The sequence below is a fragment of the Anas acuta genome, chromosome 7, assembly GCF_963932015.1.
Source record: "Anas acuta chromosome 7, bAnaAcu1.1, whole genome shotgun sequence".
NCBI classification, from domain to species: domain Eukaryota; kingdom Metazoa; phylum Chordata; class Aves; order Anseriformes; family Anatidae; genus Anas; species Anas acuta.
In genome coordinates, this window is record NC_088985.1 from 19,420,818 (window position 1) to 19,440,952 (window position 20,135).

At 41.5% G+C, this 20,135-nt stretch overlaps 1 protein-coding gene across 2 annotated transcripts; it reads right to left on the minus strand.

Annotated features, from left to right (window-relative positions):
- Positions 1–188: 188 nt before the first annotated feature.
- Positions 189–18,207, minus strand: RBP3 (retinol binding protein 3). Of its 2 annotated transcripts, XM_068688636.1 has the most exons (4): positions 15,160–18,207; positions 7,423–7,613; positions 4,418–4,560; positions 189–2,596 (listed from the first exon to the last, which is right to left on the minus strand). In XM_068688636.1, the coding sequence occupies exons 1-4, from the start codon at positions 18,205–18,207 to the stop codon at positions 2,268–2,270; spliced, it is 3,711 nt and encodes a 1,236-aa protein (XP_068544737.1). In that variant the 3' UTR covers positions 189–2,267. The 2 variants fall into 2 exon arrangements, 1 of the variants encoding a protein (XP_068544737.1); XR_011098349.1 differs by lacking the exons at positions 189–2,596; positions 4,418–4,560; positions 15,160–18,207 and adding an exon at positions 5,536–7,325 and having other exon boundaries at positions 7,423–7,561.
- Positions 18,208–20,135: the final 1,928 nt, after the last annotated feature.

A 20,135-nucleotide genomic window follows, 5' to 3' on the forward strand; every position in this document is an offset into this window, starting at 1 on the left:
TTTAAACCACAAATCGTGGATTTTCCGTAACTGATTTTCATTTGTAATTTGGTGATATTCTAGTCTTTCACTGCAGTGTAATTTTCTAAACAATTACTCTCTATTGAGAGAGCATTACAGCATTATTGATATCAAATGGATTCACCAGCAAATGCATTTTCTTTTTCTTTTTTTTTTTTTTTTGACTGTATCCCAACTGTTAAACATTTATTATTCATAAGTACTTATCATATTACTCAGGCGAAGAAATTATTTATTATTTTTGCCCATTTGGTATAATTTTTGGTCCTTGAATGGATGGCTGAAGTTTTTAAATGTTGGGTTTGACAACCACTATTGTTTGTACATGACAGCACAACAGATTGTGTTTAGGAAAAAGGAAGCAGTATATTTGGATCATTTAGATATTAAAGAGACTTAAAAGACATTAGAAGAAATACATCAGTGTTGTTTACTCATTCATGACTAATCCAGTCTTTTCCATATTAAGTATCTTTAATATTCTTCATACATATATCACTTTACACAATATACTGTATGAGTTTTAATCCATTTAAATGGTTCTGCAAATCTGACAAATTCAACAACTGGCTACTGCATAAAAATCAGAATATGAAAATGACTCAAAAGAGCCCAGGTTAGTGATCACACCAAATGTAACTGGAAAGATAAACAAGTAGTAAAAAAGATGGAAAGTCTACTTTGTTGTTAACATTATTTCCTGTAAATACTGAAAGAGATTCTCTGCAGCTAGATGTTTAAACATGATTTATAAAAAATGGCAGTTACTTACAAATGAGCAAGCAAACAGCAATGTGTGACTACTACTGTCTCTAACTGACAGAATTTGGGGGGAACATTTTCCTAAGCTTAATGCCTTACAGGTGGTATTTTGCTGAGACAAAGAATGTTGAGATCTAGATTAGAATTATATGTATTTTTAAATCATTACAGAGACATACGGTTAGATAAAAATTGTAACGATGACAAGGAATGTAGGGCATTGATTAGGTTCATGTGAATAATATGAACTGTTAGTTCACATTATCAACCCTGTTATTTGTCCTGAAATACACTATCAGTTAATAACTAGCTTGTTATCATGGTGCAAAGGATATTTCTTTGCTTTCCTCTGGTCTTTGGAGTAGGGCACACAACCATCTGTTTTTAGCCTTTAGTAAAAACCTGATTCTTTTTCCTCAGTGTTGATCTGAGCACTGGGTTAGTCAATGTACTGCCTTTTCCCTCCTCATTTCCCATCCCTCTGCCAGATACTAGGGGAGAAGCAGACATGCACCAGGAATCTGGGCAACCCTGACAAACTGGGAAAGATTATTTTTGGTACAACTAATGATGAAATGGAGAAGACACTTAGCTCTTGCAGTTTGGAAAACAGACACTCACAACTACTGTTAATTCTGCTTTAAGATGTGTGAATGGGAATGTGCACATTTTCCAAAGGAGCAGATGTGCATTTTCTATCTTTGCATGAATGCTTTGAGGTGGCCCACATGCCTTCAATACTGAGCTGGGATTTTCTAAGGAACCAAAGGAAATCTCTGTGATCTGGAGCTAAATCTAAGACAGACAGTGTAACAACTAACATTTACATCTCAAGCCAGGAGAGAAATCCAGAAACCCCGCTGAATTATCCAAGTATCTCAACCATGCTGAGGAAGAGTTGGATTCCTCAGAATAGGGTGAAAATGCAACATGTTGAAAAGGGAGTCACTTAGAGCTATGTACAGGGAAATGATGACTACAGAGATTGAACCCAAGTTCCTACTCCTTTTTGTCTCTGGAGGTGGCTTTCTTCTCCAAGACACTAGGTTACTAGAAAATTAACACAAAAAAATGAGACTTTGGTGTGAAGCCTCCATTCTCTTTTAAGAACTCAAATCCACTTCTGCTATCCAGAACAGTACCATTCCTGAGGCTTGTGAATTATTCTGTGTAGCAGAAGGGCCTTAAAATAATTTCTCCTGTGGGAACTGAGCTCTTGTGCAGTAAACAACCCATCAAGCCAGACAGATAATGCATAGAAAAACACCTGTGCCCTGCACATTCCCTCACATGCAAATGCACACACACACACACAGTGAGATTTTGGGGGTATCATTTTTGCATTAGTTACCTAAATTATGGCTAAATACTGTTCTGGGCTCCCCAAACCGTTATTGGTTCAGCTCCTGAGAGCGTAAGTCCCCTCAGGCTTCTTTGAAAATTACAGCCTACCTTTTTTTCTAGGAGCACATGCCCCTGCTGGGCTATCTAGAGCTGTGCAGGTGAGCACTGAGCATCTCCTTTGCTTTGATAAGTGCTGTTGCAGCCGGTGTTTCCATGTGAGGAGGCACCCCTTTCCCTTCCCAAGAAGTGCTCTCTGCAGAGATGACTGATCTGGAAGTGGGGATGATGATGTAGAAGTTGGTATCATCTACTTGGTATGTCTGTGGGGAATGGGAGCCACCACTTGTCTGTTCCCCAATGATGAGAGCTCTGCCCAGCCTCTTCATTATGGATACAAACTCCTCAGCAGCTCCAGATGTCACAGCACTGGTGAGGATTACCAGACCTTTTTGAGACCCGTACCTCTCCCCTGCCAGAAAGGACAAAAAGCATCACAAAATGTGTCCATTTTCAGAGATTCGTTTGCATAACTGAGCCAAGATACACTTCTTTCCTTACTTGCTATTAACAACCAAAGAAATTTTAAAATATACTTTTCAACTATGATGTTATTAGAGCACTTTTTTATTATTTTTATTTTTTTTATTTTTTTATTTTTTCTCTGTAGCCCAGCTGTACTGTAAAAAAGACTGTCACCCTGTGCGATACTCCTGAGCCATCAGTTTCTGGATATGAGTTCCAACAGCTGATGGTTACTACTGCTGGATCTCTGTGGCTTTTACTTCTACAGCAGCTCCTGGAGCAGTAGGATAGTCAGGCAAGGAAAGCAAACTTCTCCATTGCTCCTGCAGGGTTACTCAAAGCTCAGCCAGCAGCATCTTCAGTTTCATTCTCATCCCTGCTCTAGGAGCATGGCTGTCATAGTGCTTGGCCTGCAGACTACGCAGGCGGCATATTATGAAATTATAATTATAGTGGTTTCCCACAGGCTTTTTGTAGTCTATAAATGGAAGATGTTGCATGGCCTTTGTCCCAAGCCCTTCAACAAATACCCTCATATTTTTGGGATGCCATCCAAGTTATCTCATTCTCTTACATAAGCCAGCTGACAGGAGGAGTTTTCTTGCACCCTATTTTCAGTATATCTGAACACACTGGATACTTTTCAAGGGCTTAGTTCCCTTGAAAATGAAGTCAGTGTGTCATAACTGGGACCTGATAACTTGAAAGGTAATCTAAACTGCTTCAAAAATGCCATTCTTTAAGTAAGTTGCAGTATGACATCTAATTCTCATAGTAAATCATAAGAGAGGGGCCAATAGCATGGTAATTAATTTTCACACCATCTTTGGTCTTCTCATTTCACTGTAGATGTAATATCCATTAGAAGACCCTTTTCACGGTAGATATATATAATACAGGACCAGATCCAGCTCCTTTGAAGTTAGTATGTGTCTGCCTGTTCTCTTTGATGGGAACTGGAATGTGTCCATAGTAATCATACTCCCTTAACACAGCTCATCTCTAACTGCCTGGAAAAATAGATGGACACTGCAGCCTGCTACTGAGTTTAACCTTTTCAGCATGCTCCAAACCAATAACTGCAGACACCATGGTGGCACCTCTTTCAGTGGCTTGAAAGGGGAGAAGAATTAAAACCATTGTTTAAGGCTGTTTAGTACTCCTACTGCACTTTATGAGCACCAAAGAGCTTTGTTTCTGCATATTGCAGCGTTTCTTCAACTTCCATGGACAGCAAGGTGGGGAGCGACACACTGACAAGTGCTCCAGACTTACTCAGATGTGCAGAACTTAGTGCTTCTCTTTGCTTTTGCATTCTCTGGACAAACTGGGCTATTGAGGGTGTTTTCATTTATTGAAATAGCATCTGATAGATCGCACAGGTAGGAAGTGAAGTGCTACATGTAAAACTATAAGTGAGTTTTGGAAGAGGTGTTACCAGAGTTTTAAGCAGCATGGGATTTATTTTTAATCTTAGCAACTTCTATAAGCAGTCATAACTGCTGTGTACTCTATTCAGCTAAACTTCTGAGAACCAGTTTACAAACCTATGTGTCCAGTCTACCCCATTCCTAGGAGTTATTTATAAATTGCATTAAGGACAGGGCTGAGATGCACATTTTTGTTTTTGCATTCTCTGCACAGCTTGAGCTAATTGCAGCAGACGCTTTCACCAAATGAGTTATGGTGTCTAAATGGTTCACTTTAAAATACACAAAGAGGAACCTCTGAAATGAAAAACTATTCTCAAAATAAATTGTCATTTTACCTTTGAGCTGGGGCTGGGTCCATATTTCCTTTACTGAGTCACTGGGTCTGTCATAAACTTTGTCCAGGAGAATATGTTGTCCTTCATCAAAGAAGTATGAGCATAGGATTGGTATTGAAGTGGTGTCACCTCCAATATTGTACCTTTTCAGAAATTTAAGATATTAATAAAACAAGTAAAAATTTGTGGCAGATGACAAATCTTCCTTCCAAATTTTTTTTCTTAACATCACTGCTGAAAGGGCTTAAAGCTACATTTTGATGCATTTACATTCATTCTCCCCTATCAACATTGGCACATCTATCAGAGAAACAAAATCCCATCTAACAGGCTGGGACTGTTATTGCCCACAGTTGGCTACAAAAGCAAACAGAATTCTGAATGGAATGTTTTTCTCTTGATTCAACCTGAGGAAAAAAACAAATCAGGAAGTACACAAAGGCTTTTATTTGTAGAGAAACATCAGATTCTTTTTCTTCTTCTGATTTGAATATTGTTATATATTTGAATATTAGGGTTACATATGTACTCATGCTTCCTATGTCATTAGTGATATTTAAAGGTAGACCCCAGTTTAAGCAACATCCAGCTGACATGGGTTCTTATTTCCTGCTGTACACAATAAAAACTACTGGTATTTGGCACCTCATAAGAGCAAGCATTTGTTTTTGTGCCTAAAGACTTTTTTAGCTGCTAAATTTACAGCCATCATGTTTGAAAACTTGGTTGTAATTTCATTTCATATCCATGTCTGAAGATTAAAGTCACAGAAGTGCCTAAATGTCAGTGGAGAACCCCTGCTATGTATACACATAGCAGAGTACCAAATTATTTTTTGTCTGCCACTTCTCTCTGGTAATAGAGCACATATGACACTGAAGTATTTGCACTTTGTTGACTATTGGGAGATAGCATGCAGTGATCTCCCGTTGTTGATGTTAGGAGTGCCTGGCACAGACATTCCAGCACAGACCTACTAGAAAGGGGTGTTTCGTCCAGTCCATAACTAAGTTCTTTTCATCTCCGGGAAAGGATTAGACAACCCAGGAGATCTCTGTCCCAAACAGTGAAGATTCCTCATTTTTCTGCAGCATTTGGAAGCTGTGTGCTGGGCTCACACTGTGACTGCCCAGAGCTGCAATGAGCCTCTTTAGTGTGTCCTGGGGAGCACTGTGCTGCCATGAGGTGCTGCTGCTGCATGGCCCAGGAGGCAGCTGGAGCCAGCAGAGCCCAGTTCCTGCAGCTGCCATCCCAGCTGAAGAGAGCGGCAAGCAGCCAGCTAGCTAGCTGCATGGCTGAGGACAAAGCAGCTGTCTCTGCACAAGGTTAAGAGGCAATGATCTGCTGAGTTATTGCCAAAAAAGCTGAGTCCTTCCACCTCTGTTGGTGGCATCAGACAGGGCAAGGTGGATGAGCACTGAAATTCGTTGTGTTCTTGGTGCAGTCACCCATCTCCAGGAGGATTTATTTGTCTGCTAGATGTAGCCTAGAACACATTATCTCCTCGTGCACTTGGAAGGAAGGAAGGAGGTCTTTAAGGTACATTTTTGGGACCCCATCTAGCCACAGTTATGCTGCAGTGCCAATCTCGGACAGCTGGCTGGGCAGCAGAGAGGCAAAAGTATGCAGCCAGTGTGAAGCCAGGCAGCAAAATGGCAGAGCAGCTGCATGCCCTACAGTGCACGTCTTACACAGACTTGAGCTGAAGAAGTCTACAAGATTTTGAGGGAAAAGCAAATGTCAAATATCTCCCTTCTCTGTGAACATAAGTTTAGAGGCTTCTCTGATTATCAAACTTCTTGTCAAGAGAAAGAGACAGGGTGGGTGACAAAGACAAGAAACATTTTGACAAGACAATAGAAATAGAGCAATGCTGGAGAGCTCTTCCTGCGACTCTCTAGGGCAGGGAAACTGGAGAAACTTTATTCAGTAATAACAACGGAACAATTGTTAGAATTTTAGTTTAACTCTTGGAGGCAAGTTCTTCATTCACTACAGACTTCTCGTGTGACATTAGGGAAGTGGTTTAGTTACCAATGAGTCTCTTCTCTAAGCTATGATATTTAAAAGTAAGGAGCTTGTGATTGGCCAGGGAAGGGAACTTATAAGGTGAGAGACATTATGCATTATGGAAATCATCCTCCCCTTAAAATCATTGGATTGGTTTAGGTAGAATTTGAAAACATAAAATGCTTATGGTTCTTTTTACATGACTTCAGAGACTGAGTCTTTTAAGTGCTCTCAACTCTGCTTTCTCAAAGGGCTAGAAATAAGATTTCTACCAAGGAAAGGACTATAATGACACCATTTGGTACCTAGGGCATGATGTTACCTTTGCTGCTTTGTTACCCCAGCCCTGGTTTGAGTTCTGACTTGAGAGAAAACTGGGACAAGAAAGAGGAAAGTGCTGGTGCCATCTCAAGTCTATTGGAAGATGGCAGGGTTAAGAGTAGGCATATGGTGCTGCAGCAAGAGTGCCACAGTATCTTGAGGCAATAGTGCCTTTAAGCCACCTTTGTGCTCTGCACAAGGACCATTCTGTACAGGGCCAATTGCCCAGCATAATTTGGCACTGAGGATATGGCAGACTAGATGCTGTAACACAGACTTATGCATGGGCTGTTTTTTGGACCATTCAATCACTTGACCGCTGCCAGCAGTGAAGGATTTAATTAAAACAAACATATATAATTAATACAAGACACATGCAGAGTCAGATTAGAAAGAAATCAGAAAAAGAAAACAGATGTGACGTCCAGGATTGCATCCTGCAGCGTAAACCCTAAATTTGCTTATTTAGTTTTAAACATGTCAAGTGATGGTACAATTTCTCTTGAGATATATTTCCCGACTGTTATTGTTTTCCTTGGCTGTTTTCCTTTTCTCATTTAATCCCAGTGATGTTAGGCTGTAAACAGGATAGCAAGCCATGTAAAGATAATTCACTGTTACAAATAAAATGCTGTTTTGAAAGAGGTTTGGTTATTTGCCATTCAAAGGTTTACCTCATGTCTATGATTAAAGCATCTGTATGAACAATTTTCTTCCAAACATGCTCTACCAGTAGGTCGGACACCTGGGTTAGAAGTTCGTAGTCTCCAAACATATCAAATCTCAGATGGCCGATGTTGTTTTCAAATACATTTGTGTGGAATGAAAATTTAATCAGATCTTCAAATACTTCTGGGGAAGGGATCTGAAAGAGTTTGGAAAAAAACAGAACAAATCATTTGCTGGCATCAATAGCTTGGCATAAATTTTAAAAGGAATTACATGGGTCAAGTTTAGTTCAGGTGGGACATATGTGAGAAATATGACCAAGTCTGAAGTACAATAATGTAACAACATTATGACTTCTGCATATTAAGCTTAGGTTAGCATGGGCTGCCAACCAGTACTGTTTGCCCAGTATTGGATGCCTTAACAGCATACACAGAATCCAGATCAGGCCCCCATTTGTCAAGGCTTAGCTTATTTTTCAAATATACAAGGGAAATTCTTGTGCCAGGGAGACTAAGAAGGCTACAAGAACAAGCCCAGGCCTGTAGCACAAGTCATTATTCCAGATCTGCCACCCAAAACTGCTTGCTTCCATTCTCAGGAAGGCACTTGAAGCTTTTATAGTCTCATTGATTGGGCTTAGCTGACAAACAGCTGCTGGCTGCAGGTGAGGCTGGCCTCAGCCCTTGTTAATGAACCAGTCCCTGTGACAAGGAGGAATCTCCTGTGTTGGGTATGTGCTGGGATACTCATGAAGTAGACATGTGTTAAATCTCTTAAATGGTGGCTATGTGCCTGGAATTTCATGTGTTAAGCTGTGATTAATTTCATTTTGTTTATCTGGATGTTAGCAGACATTTTTTTCATAGCAATGTGTAGCCAAATAATAAAGTTGTCCTAATAACCCCTATATGCTTTGGAGACAGAATCTGCTCCCTTTGCCAAACTTATGTTTTGCATGCATATGTCTGAAAATGGAAGACCTTCCAGCTTAAGGAGATAAGGTTTTCAGATATAGGGGTGACCTAGAAGGGTGACCTTCTGCAGCATGGGCTTTTCTCCTCAGGGTTGCTGTGAAACTGATTTTATACTTGCTTTTTCATCAATTCCCCTCTGCTATATCTCTATAATATATATATTATATGGTTTAATAGTGAAGAGAACAAAGAATCTGTAGTGTCATGTGCTAAAAGGTGCTCTCTCAATCCACAGTATGACCCAGAACTTGGGAGACATCTGTGTCTTCCGCAACTGAAGGAAGTCAGGCAACCTCCTGCCCTTTGTGCAGTGCCCTGGCCTGGGGTCTGTGCTCCTGCCAAAAGCACCTCTGCCGCTGCAGGCAGAGGGTTTCCAAGCTGTGTGAATGCAACTGTACTTGACATAGCTCAAACACATTCCCTTTACCTGAGGGAATGTTAGCTACCATATCACACTTCTGGCTGCCCTGGGCTTCTTCATCATTCAGTGCCTTCTGTATGCCAGAATTTCAAGAATTACTTCAAAAGTTCTGTTGGCCAGTAGTTGTTGATCTAGCGGTGAGAGCAAACTTGACTGAGCCCTTTCCTTTACTTTCTTTCTCACTGTACCTTGTGAAAATAACCACTGCATCTGGACTGTAAACATATCAGTCCAAGCTGCTGAGTTTGTCATTTCCAATCCACTTCCCAGTGACAGCAATGCTACTTGATCTGCTCGCTGTACTTTGATTAACAAATCACAGTTTTGAAGAATACATCCAGCATGCACTGCGTTGCTCTGACAGAGCTTATTTCTAGTTCAGAGGTACTGGTCCCCCCAGGAGAAAAACTCATCACTCATTGGTAACATACAAATAAAACTGATGTGGTACTTTCGGCCACTTACCAATGATATTTTAATGAAACACGCACATTTCTTTCTTCTTTCTCATACAATAATTGCTAGATGCACACCCAGAAGCATGTTGATTAGGAATAACCTCTCGGTCTATGCCTGGTAATTTTTTTCTACTTTTTTTTTTTTTTTTTAAGCGCTGTATCACATCTTGTGTTGCTATTTCTCACAAATTCATTACAGATTTCAAGGTAAGTTTCCCTTAGAGCACATCTCTTGGGCTAAAATGAATATGCAATGATCTCAAAAAAAAAAAAAAAGAGAAAATATGAAAATACATCTATTCCAAAGGCTCTGACTGAAAGTCAGACAAGAATCACTCAGTAAGCAATTTTCTTAAAAAATAAAAAACACAAAACAACAAAAACAACCAAACAACAACCACCACCACAACAACAACCATTTTAAGTAAAAGAGGGGAGGAGGCTGAGACTGACAGTAGAGGGTAATGGTCCTGGAAAACCCCAGGTTCATGACACTGGCTGATGGGCCACGTGCTGCTGGTACTTACAGAGGTGAGTCTAGCTTCAGAGACCAACCGCGTACTCCCCTTTGAAAGGCAAGGCTCTGCTTGCAGGTCAAGAACAAGCTGGGACAGGATGCAGCTGAGACTAAGATCCTGCTGGTCAGTTAGGCAGTGTTTACAAATGACTTGATGGTTAAATATAAACCCTCAGGTGCCTTAGTAAGAACACTATAAGCAATGTGGCTAGACTAAAGGACCTCCAAGCTAACACCACTTAAGCCAAGAAGAATTTCATTTGGTTAACTATATAGAGTCTCCAGCTCTGTTCTGCAATTGCCTTCCACATGTGTGTGGCCTAACTGGAACAGGCAGTGTGACACAGAATAGGACTTAGATTGCTGCCCTGTGACTCGTGCATGGGGTTTTATCACTGGCTCTACTACAGACATATACCCCAGCCACGGGCAAACTACTTTTCCAGCCGCACCTCTCTTCCCTCTTTTCTTCCCTTTCACGTCTCCCCTAAATTGTTTTGTTTATCTTGATGGAAACTGTATTTTCATAGCTAATTATATACTGACCACTGTAGTGTAACTCTTCTCCATTAAGGTTGCTAGTGCTGTCAGCCTCCGGGTTAAAATACTATCAGCCAAGATACCTGGGCCATTGGAAATCTGGAGGCTGGTTTAAGAACCATGAGATTTTGGGGAAGTAGGGGTTGTTGCTCCTTTCTTTCTCAGAATACCAATGGGTATCTTTGTTCACCCCCACAGGCTGAAAGGGTACCATCCATTTTAGTAGGTTCCCTAGAAAAAGGACTGAACAGGACCAGCAATATCCCTGACAGCTGCCTCTCAGTTGCTCTTAAAAACAACCAGTGATTGAGATTACGTGTTCTTCCCCAGGCAATCCAGTCTAGCACGTCACTAGCCTCACTATTATAAGGATGTTCCTAACATCTTGTGTAAACAGTCTACGTCTGCTACTTTCTACAGTTTAAGTGCATTACTTCTTGGCCTATTCAACATGGGTAAGGAAACAGATTATTCTTTTAATATTTGAAACAGCTTCTTATGTACCTGAAGACTGTTTTCATATATCCCCTCAGTTTTCTTTTCTCCTGAATAAACAACTCAAATCCTTTAAGCTTTTTCAAGATAACTCTTACTCAACTCTTCTCGTTATTCTTTTTCCTCTTCCCTGGGCCTTCCCCAGCAGAGACACAACTTTCCAAAAAAGCATTGCCCAAGATTGGGCACAGTGTGCTCCAGCTGAGGCTTCTTTAGAGCCGAATGTAGCAGAAGACTTCATGCATTTCACTGATTATATTCCTGCTTATCCAACCCATTTTGATGATGATTATTTTTTACTGTGACAACTTGATTCTGTGAACTTGTGTTCACGTTGTGGACTCTGAAGGACTTGTATACTTCTGTACAGGACTCCTTCTAAACAAGCCATTTTCCTCCCAGCATTGTGCAGCTAATTATTCCCACTCTAGAATCTGTGCAAAAACCTTGCTTGTGCTCTTACTTAACCTCATCCCAGTTTTCACAGATAATTTATCCAGTTTTTCCAAAAACATAGCTTTGAATTCTTATTCTGTCCTCTGTTGCACCCGGACAGCCAGGATGGAGAGGTTACCATAAGCAAAAGCTGAAATGCTCTGGAAAGGATTAAATGAGGTTATTTAAGGCTTTCAGTCCACCCTGAGGAGCTCAGGGCAGAGGGAGAAGCTCTCACAGCAGATGGCGCTGCACAGCGACCTGTCAGCCTGCTCTGACGACACTCACTGCAAGTCACCGAGCAAGAGTTTAAAGCATTGTTGTTTTCTTGCCTGGAATAACCTGGAAGATTACATTGGAAAACATGACTCATGGATAAGTTTTGATTTTTCATCTAAAGCGCACTGAAATTCCATAAAACTAATGGGGAAATCTACTGTAACACTGATGGCGATGGCAAAAAAATGAGCATAAACAGATTTCTTTGGTGGGATTATTGTAACTGCAAATGTAGCTGTATTGAGCTTCATTATCAGGGTCAAAAGATGAAAGGTGCTAGCAAAAGAACAAAACTGATTAACAAAATGCCATTTTCTTCTCTGCAACAAATATAAGAGGCAAGCAAAAGGTGAAAAGTCAAAGTTAGTTCCACTGACTGCTGTGGTTATGTTATAAAACAGCATCAGAAAGGCCCACAACATTTTTTTCTACCTGTTAGTGACAGATGTAGCAATTTGTTTACCCATCTTGACACTCTGAGGCTGAGTATTTTGTTTTAGTTGTTAATGGAAGCATAAAAGCAAGCATACTCATTTCTGGGGGAATGCCTGTAACTATTACCTCCATCAGCACAGCAGAATCTCTGCTATAGGTATTATTTATCCATGAAAATTGGTACTTCAAATGAAGGAACAGCTTCTCCTTATAAAAGATTCCTTTTTATCTTTTACTAGGGATGTACAGTGCAGTGGGGAGACTTTCTTCATCAATTTCATCTGCATTTCTAAAACATTAGCACAGAAATTCCCTTAGGTGTGAAGACTACATTAAAAAGATTTGGGCATCATCAAGGGGCCGCAAGAGTCACTCAGGGAGGGGCTTGTCACTTGAAGCTGGCATAACACATTTGCCAAAATCAGGCGGCAATTCTTCTACAGGTAATCTACAATACTCAGATATTCATGAGTACATGGAAAGGAAGGTGTGATGAGAGAGAGAGACAAACAGAGGAATAAGAAGCGAGGATTACAGAAGTGTTCATCACTGTGTTTACAGAGTTCTGCCTTACAAGCAAAAGGCAATTTTCTGTTTCACAAACAGTATATGCAACATTTGCCTCTGGGAAGTCTGACTTCAGAAAGTGGCATTTATGCAGCAGAGTGCTCCGGCTAGCATCGACCTTGCTGCTGTCACAGAGGAGACATACTACCCAGTATTATGCTTCAGCAGCTGTTCTACTACAGTAGATGCAAAGGTCTGCATTTCACTTGTCTGTCTCCTATGTCCCATTCCATCCCTCCTGCAGTTACTCATCTTCACTTTCAGTTAATTGTGTTGGATCTGCTTCACTGTCAAGGTCACTATCTAAAAAATCCAACTGTCAAGGGAAAGGTTGGTTTGGAAGGTTGGCAGCACAAGAGAAAAAATACCTCTTAGATCGTTAAAGTATAAGCATAGTACAGATTAAATAGCCACCGTGTCCTGTTTGAGACTGCCAAAAAAGTGAAAAAAAAAAAGAATTTATAAATGCATTTAGTGCCATGTTCTAAGCTTCACTGTAATCTTATGGCATGTGCTTTCTGCGGTATTGGTATGGGGCATTTTCTGAACTGATTCATAGAAAACATTCCTCTTAGCTCTGCAAAAGCAAGGCAGAAACAATTATCCTGTAAAGTGAGTCAAGAAGATACAGGGACACTGTAGGAAAGAAAAAAAAAAAAAAAAAAAAGAGGAAATGAAAGTACTTTTGCTGCCCAATGCTCTGTGGAATAGGTGAATTTTCTTCTATCACAGGGAAAAACCTTTATGTCAAGTCTTAGTTCACTCACCGTCTTCTGCCTTAAAATATTTTAACACCATTTTCTTGTTTCTCTCCATCCCAGTTTCCTCAAGCAATGTGAAAGGATGCATACCTCCTTTGGTAGCTATTCTAGTTCCATAAGAGACCCATGCTTTTCCTCTGCTGTTTATTAATTATTCCTCCATAAAGAAATCTTAGTTTTGTCCTAATTTTCATTCACACTGCTGTGATTTCTTTCTGGTGGATAATAATATAATTTTATAATAATAATAATATATAATAATTTTCTAGTAATTTTTCTTTACAAAGAGTTCAGATAAAAAGTGGCATTAATTAGCATAATGACATTTGCTCATTAGCTCATTAGCTCTATCAGGATCAGAATTTCATACCATGTAAAAAATAAGGCTTGTCCTGTACATTCTGTTCTCAACTTTCAAGGTCTGAATAAAGTAAGTAAGGTCTGAACAAGTAAAAATACACAGCAATATCCATTAACAGCCTGCAGCAAATATGGTGACTAAGCTGCAGGATAGGTCCACTTTGTAGGATGAAGAGAAGTTTATATCTATCAGTGCTAATATGCTGCTAATAATTTAATAGGAGGGGGAGAGTAATGGAATTTAAAAAAGAAAAATAAATTTATTTATTTATTTATTTTTGCTTAGAGGCATGAACGGAGCCAGCATCTCTTGGTTATCAAACTTGAATTGAAAAAATGTCCTCCCCTGGAAATACTTAGACTTTGTCCTTGACATTATTGTTGGAGATAATACCACAAAGCTCATGCCCACCTTAATTCATGCATGCCAAAGACTTCAGAGGGTGGAAGCCCGCAAATTTCCTCCCCCAGGAAACATTTAATAGTTACCTGACACTTGGTATACTCTGGTTCATTGCAAAGGCAAATGCATTCTCTTCAAAAAGTAATTTTATGAGTCCCTTGGGAAAAGTCTCTGATAGCCACGCTGGAGCAGTAGCCAGAAAGGAGCTAACTCCATCCAAGAAAGGGATCAGGTTATCCTAACCCTCCTTTTAATTTGAATGTGGAATTTTAACAAGTGCTCCTGGGAGCTCCCTCCAGCACAACAATGAACAAGAAAGATTGCCAAGACAGACCAATGTATAAATAGCCAGGCTCAGAACAAAGCGCAGACTGTTATGCAAACCATGCAGCAAAGGCAAAAGTAGATTATTAAAAATCAATTTCTCCCCGGGGCCACCTAATTTCCACCCAGATACTTCTTCCAAAGTATTTCTAGGTCACTGGGAAACTGTCTGATGTTGAGCATGAGATACAATCAGAACAACTTTCCACTGTCACTACAAAAGGAGTTGCTTGTTGTTCTAGTGTAATAGAATTAGAAATCAGGTATGGAAATCTTATATATAAAAATCTATTGCAAAGTATGGGGCTATGTGTTTTGCAGGTCTATGCATTTACTCTGGACCAACCGCATTTTTCTCAGATTACAAACTCAGTTTGTAACCAGTGGGTTTCTGCATTAATTTATTACAGCTTGAAAAGCCGTACTACTCTTCTATGATCATGCAGATGAGATATTTTCACTGTAACAGGGAAGCCCTGTATCAGCATCTTTTCTTGTGGTAGCCACAGAAAGAGATCCACAGCCTGAAGGCCATCGTCCCCAGAAAGTATGTATCCAGAACTACCATCTACTAACACAAGCTACTACCCTGGTTTGCCTTAGTGTCAGAGAGAATTCTGTCTCCAAAACCCACTGAGGCACAGGCTTCTTTAATGGATACAGGTAAATCCTGATGGGTTGATGATATGGTTTAGAAACAAGGTAAGATATCTGACTCAGTGCTCCCATTATAACTGGCATCAGTATAGCTGGCTACAGGAGAACTGTACCTGTTTTGGCATGATTCCTGGGATGTTGTCCTTGGCATGTTCAGGGATGTAGAGCATTTTGAGGTGTTCATCATCAGAAAGAGCTTGCAGGTTGGCAGTCACCTTCCTGGCCAACTCCTCTTCTGAATTAATCCTTTTGTAATTTCCTTTGTTGATATTCTTGGTGAGATTGGATGCTATAACAGCCCCAATGTCCACAAAAGCATAATTTTCTGCCACAAGTTTACCTACAGTTTGAAGTGTCTGTGGCACCTGGGCACGCAGGTTGGCAATGTGCTGGGCTACAGCCATGGCTTCACTGGCTTGGATGGTGATGTGTGGCTCCACCCCAGACACACTCCACACTTTGCCAGTGACTGGGCTGAGCACCACTTGGCTGGGGATGGAGGCATACAGGGAGCTATTACCAACACGATAAATGCCCACTGAGAGGGAACCTCCTACTGTGGGCTCACCGATAACTGTGGCCCGGTGTAGATCCTTCATAGAGCGAGTGAAGGCTTCAGCTGCTGAGCCACTCATATGGCTTGTGAGGATGTAGACATCCTTGAGGGAGCCGTATCTCTTGCCAGTCACCTGAGGGAGAGTCCATACCTCAGTGCTGCGGGAGGTACTACGATCGAAGACAGTGTAGAGGTGTTGCCGAGGCTCAGGCTCAAAGAAGTAGGAACAAAGTATTGGGACAGCAGTGGAGTAGCCACCCGTGTTGTACCTCATGTCAATAATCATGGCATCTGTGTCAACCAGCTTGTTCCACACCATCTGCACGAGCTGAGGCCCAATGGCCTTCACTGTTTCTGCCTCAGCCATCATATCAAAGCGAAGGTAGCCCAGGTTGCCTGGCAGTACCTCGATTTTGAATAGCGCCTCAATGATATAGCTGAGCTCCTCAGGGCTGGGAATCATGTTGGGAAGCTGTTCTTCTGGTGTTGGTTCCACATGGCTGTGGAAAACATGAAGCCGATGGTCTCCTGAGGCCTCCTGCAAGTCACTGGTAAGCTGGGAAGCCAATGTCTCAAAGTCTACAGCTGATCGATAACCTCCTTGGGCCCGTTTGGTGCTGAGCATAGCACTGGCCTTCCCAGCCACTTCTGGGATGGCATAGTGAGCTTCTAGGAGTTGCCCAGTACTTTCCAAAAGCATCCCCATCTTCCTGTGAAAAGCTAGCACCTCTTCAGCCTTCTCTAGCGCGTCCTCAGCCAGCACTATGGCATCAGGCACAACTCCTCCGCCCATCCAGCTTTCTCCATGGTTGTCAATGAAGGTGATAACTGGTACTGTGATAGTTAGGCCACGGGTTATTCCCTGCTCAGGCTGCAGCAGAGGGAACGTAGAGGTGTGTGAGAGGCTGCCTGCTGTGATCTCCCCAATCAGTGTGGCACGGCCCAGGGACTGCATGAGGTAAGCAAACTCCTCAGCAGCTGTAGCAGTGTGGTGGCTGGTGAGCAGGTAGATGCCACGCTGAGCTCCGTAGGGCTGGGCCAGCAGTTCTGCCCGGCTGTTGTGCTCCTGCGTGTGGTTGGTGCGCCTGTCATAGGTTGTGAAGAGATGGACAGGGCCTACAGCGGGGTCTTGGAAATAGGAAAGTAGCACAGGCACAGCAGAGGAGGAAGGGCCTCCAGGGTTGTAGCGTAGGTCCACAATCAGGTTCTCTGTATTTTGGAGGGGCTCCCACACTTTTTTTACTATGTAAGGTCCCAGTTTAGCAAGCACAGAGGCATCAGCAAACTCATCGAAGCGCATGTAGCCCACATTGCCTGGCAACACTGACACCTTGAAGACAGTATCCACCAAAGCATGCAGCAGTTGCTCATTGTCAGGCAAGTTGGCTGCCACTGCAATTGGTGTCTCAGCAGGGGGGACAGCAGTTTCACCTGGCATCATGACTCGGACCAACAGGCGAGGGTCCTCGGATAAGGTCTGCATCTCAGTGTTGAGCTTGGTGGCCAAGTCCTCTGCTGACTGCACAGAAGAGAAGTCAGAAGTGGTGAGGTGCCGCAGAAGCACTGGCACCCGCTCCACTAAGCTGTAATAGTCCTTTAATATGTCTATGAGGCGGGTTAGGGTGCCAGGCACTGCTCTGCGCACTGCCAGGATATCCAAGGATTTCTGCAAGGCTTGCTCTGCCTCAGTAGCCACACATGGCATCACCCCATTAACCTCCCAGCTCTGCCCACCCCCACTCAAGGGGCTCACAGACCGTGACACGGGAACCATTAGATAAAAATTAGAGAGGCCAATACGCAGTTTCTGGATGTCCAGTGATCCCCCAGCTGTCTTCTCCCCAACAGTGATAGCTCTGTTCATGTGCTTGAGGATGTAAGCCACATCTTCAGCCACTCCTGTGGTGTGGCGGCTGATCAAAACAATGACATCCTTTTCTTTGCTGTACCTCTCTCCCAACACTTTCGGCAATGTCCATATCTCTGTGGTGGTGTTGGAGGGCCGATTGTATACAGTCTCAACATGCAGCATCTTGTCTGCTTCATGCAAGTATGAGATGATGAAGGGAAGTCCGGAGATCTGTCCTCCAGTGCTGTGACGAAGATCTATCACCAGGGCAGATGTATTTATTAGCGTCTTCCATACCTTGTCCACCAGAAAAGCTCCAACTTTCTGCACAACATCCTGTCCTATGATATAATCAATCCTCAGGTAGCCAACATTGCCCTCCAGCTTGTCATATACAATCACATGCTCAATAAGACTCAGGAGTTGTTCACGAGTGGGGGAAGCCTCAGTTTCTTTTTCAGGAGCTGCATGTGGTGATGGCTCGTAGGAAATCACCAGTCTTGGGTCATTCAGAGCACCTTGCACTCCAGCTGTCAAGACGCTGGCCAGCAGTTTTGGATCTGAGATGTCCAGGATCTCCCCACTCTTGATGGCTTGTTCAATGGCTTCTTGCATTCCCACTAGGTTTTCAGGATAGCAGTAGTTACCCAGTAGAACTTTAGCCATGTCCAGCACTAGAGTTGGCTGAAAAATTTCCTCAGCTGATACGCTGCACATAATCAGAGAATAAAATAGGAAAAAATGTGTTCTGAACATTTTGTACTTGTATAGAATAAAAAATAAAATAGTATTTAGGAAAGAAGTCAGAAGCTCTTATCAGTCAGGATGAGCATAGCTCTCCGCTGACCCTCTGTGAATCACACTGAATTCCCTGTGATGATTCCAGGTGCACTGAACAGATAAAAATCTTTTATCTGCATTAAACCTTTAATCTCATTAAAATGGAGTGCATCATCCGAAGTGCACCAATAGATGAAGTTCAGCTTCTTGCTACTTTACAGACCTCTTATGAAACAGCAACAAACTTCAGTCATCAAGGAACATTTTTCTGGCAGTTAATTGTTTTCAAAAAATAATGCATTGCCTGTTACAAACTGGACCTGGCTTATCCTGACAGTGAATTGCTTAAATCCAAAACTTTGATTTTAACCACAATTAGAACAGCAGTCATCCAGTCTTTTAGCATTATTTATGAAAAGCTTATACCAGAAGATTTTTTCAGTGACTTAGTTGTATCAATATTTAATATTTTTTCAAAAGTTGTTGACAATACATTGTCTTTGGTGTTTTCCAGTCTGTGCTGCAAAGAACTGTTTTTTCATTCTCACTAAAGTCTCCAAACAAGGAACTCCAGACATTTGGAACAGCTCATAAAATCCAAGGTAATGACAGCCTGTTAATTTCTGTGCTGAGAATTGCCAGCATTTTAAACAGGACTTTGAAATACATTTGCTTCAACATAATGCAGCTAAATGTGAGGTGACTTTAATCTTCATAATTTGCACTCAATTAGGATTTACTTGTAATACCATTGAGTAACATATGGTCATGTCTGATGACAGCTCCCAGCCAATGGACTTTAGGCTCAACATACTAAAATAGAACGTGGGGGGTTGTTTTCTTCTGCTCACAATGTATTTGAGACCCTATTGTACTAAGAGTTTGAAAGAGGATCAGAATACGCGGGATGCAGCTGCAGGCTGTACCCATGTGAATTGTCAACACTCTGAGCTCCAGTATTACATGCCAAAGGCATACAAGAACAGATTCTTGGCTTTAAGTCTCAAAAGAGCTGCTACCCCAGCCATTCTGGTTGCTGGAGGTGGCTGTAGGAATAGACAAGGGCATGTGGCAAGGGCACGGTTTTGCATTGCTTTCAAAATGTCACTTGCTGCTACATATGAATACATGTGGAGGGGACAGTTTAGAGATGGCCTGCCCCAGCTGGGCACACTCTGTTGGTGTCTTGAGCAATGCCTGCCTGAAACAAAAATCAGCCACTCACATGAACAAAGTTTAATGCAGTCCTCTTTCTGGGTCATTTAGTAGTAGGAATGAAAGAATTTTGGGAAGCTCCTTCCTTCAACATGTTTGTATAGGGATAGCCTAGTCTATATACGCAGGTTCTATTTCATCCCATGCTTGATTTGTGCCTGTGTGTATGTAAATGTACAAATGATGGAAAGTTAAACATATTCTTGTGCCTTTTTTCTACCCATATAATGAGTTTTCAGAAAATGTCAAGCACTATATAAGCTTTCTGGGTACGAAAAATATTTATTTATTTATTTATTTATTTTAAACCTTAACCACAGATAATCTGTAAAGTGGTGAATATAAGTGTTGGAGACCTGAGAAACAGTTTAAGCAGTTTATCCTGTTGTGCCCCTTTGAGTCTGCTTAAAATTTCAAGGCCTGTGGTGTTTGTCAAAACTGACTGGAAATTCTATATTCATATATGAGGAATAAGAAAGTATGACATTTAAATGTTATGAAGATTTCCATATCTGTGTGCACTGCCTTTGTTGACATTATACTAAAGATTAAAAAAAATATATATATCCAACAAAAGGAACAATTGAATTGTTCTAAGAGTCCATTAAAGATAGGACTGCTCTATGGCAAAAGCTATAAAACATGATGCTATAATCACAGGTATCTGTGATAACCAGGCTGTGCTCTCA